General features: G+C 58.5%; 3 protein-coding genes across 3 annotated transcripts in view; all 3 read left to right on the forward strand.

The window, feature by feature from the left end:
- The window catches only part of PTSG_13057 (uncharacterized protein), a 5,906-nt gene extending 4,870 nt beyond the window's left edge, over positions 1–1,036 (forward strand). The window contains exon 12 of the mRNA XM_004988825.1: positions 1–1,036. This exon is cut by the window's left edge and continues 533 nt beyond it. Within this exon, the coding sequence (XP_004988882.1) occupies positions 1–780 (780 nt within the window). The 3' untranslated portion in view covers positions 781–1,036.
- Positions 1,037–1,162: 126 nt separating this feature from the next.
- Positions 1,163–2,369, forward strand: PTSG_10503 (uncharacterized protein; the record flags this gene model as incomplete). Its single annotated transcript, XM_004988826.1, has 2 exons — positions 1,163–2,299; positions 2,358–2,369. 2 exons carry the CDS (start codon positions 1,163–1,165, stop codon positions 2,367–2,369), a joined length of 1,149 nt encoding a protein of 382 aa, XP_004988883.1.
- Positions 2,370–2,661: 292 nt separating this feature from the next.
- Positions 2,662–6,141, forward strand: PTSG_10504 (uncharacterized protein; the record flags this gene model as incomplete). Its single annotated transcript, XM_004988827.1, has 10 exons — positions 2,662–3,461; positions 3,735–3,790; positions 4,008–4,174; positions 4,417–4,500; positions 4,682–4,765; positions 5,022–5,127; positions 5,283–5,364; positions 5,538–5,598; positions 5,761–5,830; positions 6,058–6,141. Exons 1-10 carry the CDS (start codon positions 2,984–2,986, stop codon positions 6,139–6,141), a joined length of 1,272 nt encoding a protein of 423 aa, XP_004988884.1. The 5' UTR covers positions 2,662–2,983.
- Between the last annotated feature and the right edge of the window lie 167 nt (positions 6,142–6,308).

The following is a 6,308-nucleotide window of genomic DNA, read 5'->3' on the forward strand; positions in this document are numbered from 1 at the left end:
ACGACCACAACCACAACGTCAACAACGACAACGACCACAACGACAACGACCACAACGACAGCATCAACAACGCCGATTGTACCCGGCACCCCGCCCCAGCTCACACCATCGACAGCTACAGCAGGTGCAGGAAGCACAACCAACAACAGCGGCGGTGATGGCGATGGTGGTGATGGTGGTGGTGGGGGATCGTCTTCAGGGATGACAGCAGGCACCACAACCACCACAACATCTGTCGGTGCTGGCGGGACCAACGAGAGCACGAACGACGGTGCTGCTGCTAGCGACACCCTCACCATCATCCTCGCCGCTGTAGGGGCCGCTATTGCCGTCATTGCGCTAGTGGTGGTGGCGATGATGCTTGCTCGTCGGCGCACCCGCAACAGCAGCAACAGCAGCAGCAGCGGTGGTGGTGGTGGTGGTGGTGGGCGATCCAGCAAGGTTGGCGTGGCAACAGCAGCAGCATCATCCACAGCGGCAGTGGCAGCTGGCGGGAAGCGACGGCGGCACCGCCACGCCCTGCCGCCCGTACACAATGAACCGTTTGGCTCGCCACTGCATGTGGTCGCGGGGATGGAGGCGAACCCTCTATATGTTGGCAGGGGTGGTACTGGCAACATGGTGCCCAACGCCATGTACGAGGCGTTTTCGGGTCCCTCTGCCCTATCGCTGGCACACCCACCGGTATATGCCACACCAGCAACATCGGCGACAGCGACAACAGCACCAACAGCGTATCATCCCTCCACCCCAAATGCCCTCTACGAGTCAACTACCTAACCAACACGTTATGTTGGTGGTGACGTGAGACGTGAGCCCTCGCTCGCTCGTTTGGCGAGAGCGGCTTGTTCGTCCGCTGTGGTCGCTTGCCTCATTTTCGCTGATGGCTTCAATTGAGTTATTTTCTACATTGTTGGTTTATGTGTAAATGATACTTTTGTTCATTCTCATTGTATGTCAGCACTTTCCTGTGCAGCCAAGGAAAAACGGCCGAGCCAACACACAATACAGAGCGAAGGCACACACACACACACACACACACACACACACACACACACACACACACACACACACACACACACACACACACACACACACACACACACACACACACACACACACACACAAGAATACAGACACACACACACACACATAAACCACTATGCAACACGTTGTGCTGTTTGAGGACGATGTGGTGCACTGGATGCTTGACTTTCTCCGGCGACGTGGCCTGCTGCAGTCCATGAGAGCCCTGGAACGCGAGGCAAACGTGTGCACACTCGCAGGCATCACGCAGGAAGGGCTGTACCTGCGTTCGCTCGTGCTCGACGGCAAGTGGAGTGCGCTGCACCGCGCCCTCGACGTCCTGCTTCCTCCCCTCTCTCCCTTCTCCTCGTCCTCCACCTCAACACCCGCATCACCCGCACGCAACACGCGCTCTGGAGGGCGCACGCAGCCGCCCACCGTTAGCCCAGAAGCAGCGCGGCAGCTGCGCTTCCTCGTCAAGCGCCAGGAGTACATCGAGCTGCTGGCCTTTGACCCGGCCACCGACGATGAGCTGCCAGAGGCTATCAAGGGCAAGGTCCTCGCCATACAACAGCAGCAGCATCAACAGAAGCAGCAGCAGCAGCAGGCCGGCGGAAACACCGCCACCCATGACGCTGCACACCGGCACGGTGTTGGAGGGGGAGGAGGGGGTGGTGGTGGTCATGATGGTCGCGGAGGCGGTGGTATCAGCAACCCCCAGCGTGCAGGCGTCGTGTCGCCAGCCCTCAACGCCATGATGATGGCCAACGGGCAAGCAGGCGGCGTCACCACCACGGGCGCAGGTGCCCCCATCAGCAACGGTCATGCTGGCAGCAGCGGAGGCGGCAGTGGCGGTGGCGTCATCACGGAGGGCCATCTTGTCATCAGCAAAGCGCTGCTCACGGCTGTGCTGGCGCTGCTGGCGGAGATGAAGCAGCTGTGCACGGACCAGGCTGAGTTTGCGTCGCTGTGCCAGCTGCTCACCCACGAGCGGCTCACAGACGTGCCCTCATATCGCACGTGGACGCGTGCGGGCAGCCGTCTCAACCTCTTCGATCGCGTGCATGGGATCCTGGGGCCGATGCTTGGCATGCCACCACCAGCAGTAGCCCCACCACCATCGTCGTCGTCGGGGACACCAGCAGCGGGCAACGGTGCAGCACACGACACGACGGCGCCGCTGTTCCCGCCAGATTACCTCGACACGCTGCTTGGTCTTGGCCTGATCCGCCTCAAGCGCGAGCTCAAGGGCGTGTCAGACGCATACGTGGAGGTGCGGCGACGTGACGTCGGCGGTGTCGGCGGTGGTGGTGGTCGTCGTGGTGATGCAGGGCAGGGCGTGATGACACAGCAGCACCAGCGGCAGCGTGAGGGGGACCAGCAAAGAGGAGAGACAAGGGTACCTGGTGGTGTTGGTGACAGTTATGATGATGGTGATCATGGTCGTGGTGATGGTGGTGACGCTGCGCGGAGACGAGAGGGGAGGGGTCATGGTGAGCGTGGCGTTGGTGGTAGCAGTCACGATGACGGCGGTGTTGTTGTTGTTGCTGACTTGCTTCCATTTGCATCCCAGAACCGCAAACACATTGACGATGGTGGCGCTGGCCACGACAGCCACGCAAGCAATGCACACCACCACCACCAGCAGCAGCAGCAGCAGCATGGTCGACAGGTGGCCACACGCCGTGAGCGGCCGCAATCATCATCAAAACACCACAGACACGGTGCCGATGGTGACAACAACAACCGCCACCACCACCAACAAGAACAAGAACAGCAACATCATCAACAACAACAGCAGCCGCAGCAACAGGACCATCATCAGCAACAACAACAGCAGCGGCCACGGTCTGGTGGCGTTCGTGGTGCACCAGGAACCACCACCGCCACCACCACCACCGCCGCCGCCACGGTAGGGGCAGCACCACACCAAGTTGGCAGCCGCTACAACGTGGACATGACGCCAACTCACACACGCGGCGGTCGGGCTGCTGGCGGCCGTGACGATGATGTCATTGTGGCCGAGACGCCCGTAGCACAAATGCTTGCAGGCAACCGTGGTGGTGCACGCACCGCAAAGGGAGATGGCGAGGGCTTGAGGTTTGGCGGTGCACCCGTGACTGCCGGTGATCGCGGTGGCGGTGATGATGCTGGTGCACGCTCGCCTACGGGTGTGCGCATGCGGGTGGCGGATGACGGGAGCGTTGTTGCAGCCCCCATGACAAGTACCCCCAGGCGGGGGCGGCGACGAAGGACCGGACACCACGGCGATGGCGATGGCGATGGTGATGGTGGTGGTGGTGGGCATGATCAGAGTGCAGTCTTGACCCCTCAGCAGCAGCATCAATACCGCCATGTTGGTGATAGCGGGGGTGTGAACGCGCCGCCATCGTGGGATGGAGACGGGCAGCAATCCATCGGACTCCAGCGACGAGGTGCCCATGCATATTGTGTGTGTGTGTTGTTGTTGTTGTTGTTGTTGTTGTTGTTGTTGTTGTTGTTGTTGTTGTTGTTGTTGTTGTTGTTGTTGTTGTTGTTGTGTGTGCTGTACTGTTCGCGTCATTCATCTCTTTGTCGTTCACTCACATGATAATGATGATCTTCATGACATGCACCACCCTCACCACCACTCGACACTGTCACCAATCACACACCACCACCATCGCCGCTACACCACCACCAACCATGATCATCATCGCCGCCTTCAGAGCCCTGCCCGCCTCGCTTCCAGCGGCAACTCGTCGGTGTCGTTGAGGATCAGCTGGTTCGTGCCCGTTTCCTTGCTCCTCAGCTTGGCAACCCCGTCGAGGCGAGAGAGGGGAAAGGGGTGGCGATGATGGCATGTGTTCAATGACGCAGATGCTGTCTCACTCACGCACACACACACACACACACACACACACACACACACACACACACACACACACACACACACACGCACACACACACACACACACACACACACACACACACACACATAGGCTGTGCGGTCCCTTTCGTTCCACCCGCACCTTCCCTACGTCGCTGTGGGCGCCAACAGCCAGACGCTGCGGCTGTGCTCAACACACGCGTTCCAGGACAACCCGCCAATGGGTGACGGGTCCGTGCCCGCACTGCCCGTCATGCTCCAGCTCAAGCGGCACCACAGGTTACACGATGGAGGAGGGAGGGGCATGGTTAGGTGGTGGTGATGTGTGTGTGTGTGTCTGTATTGTAGTTGTGTGATGCGTGCATGCGCATGTGTTGCTGTATTGTGTGTGTGTGTGTGTGTTGTGGTGTTTGAGCGACGTGATTGCTGTTCTGCTTGGTTCACGTACACATTCACTGCGCCCCTCTTTGTGCGTGTGTGTGCGTGTGTGCATGTGTGTGTGTGTTTGCCATGGCCTGCAGGGGCTCGATTTATTCGCTGGCGTGGAGCGGTGACGGCACCATGCTCGCTTCTGGATCAAACGACAAGACAGCCCACATCATGCGGTTAGGCGTCCTGGCCAATGTCATTGACTGTGTGTGTGTACATGCGTGTGTGCGTGTGTGTGTGTGTGCGTGTGTGTGTGTGTGTGTGTGTGTGTTGTCCACATTGAGGATTTTTGCAGTGCCATCTCACCATGCATACGTGTGTGTGTATGCGTGCGTGCGTGCGTGTGTGTGTGTTCAGGTTTGATGGGGAGCGGTGCGAGCTGCATTCCCACTGGGACATTCGCCCGCACGACGGCACCGTTCGCGACCTCTGCTTCTCCCAGTCAGTCTTCGGCGTGTCTTGTGTGAGCGGATGGTTTCAGAAGGGATTGGACTGCGTGGCAGATTGGTGATGTTGATGATGGGATGGGTACTGAGATGGGTGGTGGTGTTCTTGCCTTGAACCGGTGTACTGCACGTCAACAACACGCCTTGCTGTTCAACCATCACTCAAACTCACTATGTTTGCACAACACCTTCTCCCCTCCATGCACCATCATCATCATTGACCACGACCACCACCACCGCGACCACTGCAGGCGTGAGCCACTGCTATTGACGGCTGGTGCTGGCGACTGCAGCATAGCTGGGCACGACTTCGAGCAGTGCACGACCGTCTTCAAGTACAAGGGGCACACGGACCAGGTACACACGATGGGGACTGCCTGATGCTCGCAGATTATGTCCTACGTGTGGTTGTGTGTGTGTGTGTGCGTGTGCGTTGGTGTGTGCCACGAAGAATACAAAACCCCACCATTGCCGCGTATTCGCTCATCCCCAACTGCGCATGTGATCATCAGGTGTCGGCGGTGAGCAACAGGGGTGACCTCGTGCTCTCCGCCAGTCTCGACAGCACCGTCAGGCTCTGGGACATGCGCCAAGGTGCTGCATGTGGTGGTGGCGGTGGTGAATACGCAATGATGACGAGGTGATAGCGCTGGTGTTGAGTGAGTGCACACACACAGACACACAGACACACACACACACACACATATCTGCATGCATTCACGCCCCCCCCCAACGACCTCCAATTTCCCTCTTCGTCCCCATTCCAGACATGTGCATCCGCACAATCACGTGCAAAGGCATTCCGGCCACCAGCGCCGCCGTCAACCCGTCAGTTGTCGTCGTTATTGTCATTGTTCGTTGGGTGTGTTGGTGTGCTGTTAACGGGGTGTTTGTGTGCGTGTGTGCATGCTTGAACCTGTGTGCGGTTTCATCCTAGATTCAACCACATGCTCACAGCTGCCGTGTGCGTGCGTGTGTGTTCGACCCCAGTGATGCGTCCCACTTTGCGGTTGGGCTTGAGACGGGCGTTGCAATGCTGTTTGACCTTCGAACGGGCAAGGTGCGCATTGTTGGTGCAGTGGAGAGTGTGATGGAGACGATTTGGGGACAAAGATAATTGCCCATCGCCCGTGGGCGCAACTTGTAGTCCTGCTCGCCCTCTTCGTCACCCTTCTCACACGACGCACCTGCTTCTGTGTGCGTGCGTGCGTGCATGCGTGTCTGTCTGATTCACTGCCCCTCTTTCTGTCTCTGCCTCCCTCTGCGTCACTGTATCACCTTCATCAGGAGTTGAAGCAGTGGGTGCCACACCAGTCGGACTGCAGGAGCGTCGAGTTCTCACACGACGCACACACCGTCCTCACTGGGTAAGCCCAGCTGGTTTCGATAATTGTGGTTGAGTTACGAAGTGTGGGCTGATAATCAAGGAAGAAACCCCACTACCCCTTTACACACACACACACACACACACACACACACACACACACACACACACACACACACACACACACACACACACACACACACACACACACACA

Source organism: Salpingoeca rosetta (genome assembly GCF_000188695.1).
Source record: "Salpingoeca rosetta unplaced genomic scaffold supercont1.33, whole genome shotgun sequence".
NCBI classification, from domain to species: Eukaryota; class Choanoflagellata; order Craspedida; family Salpingoecidae; genus Salpingoeca; species Salpingoeca rosetta.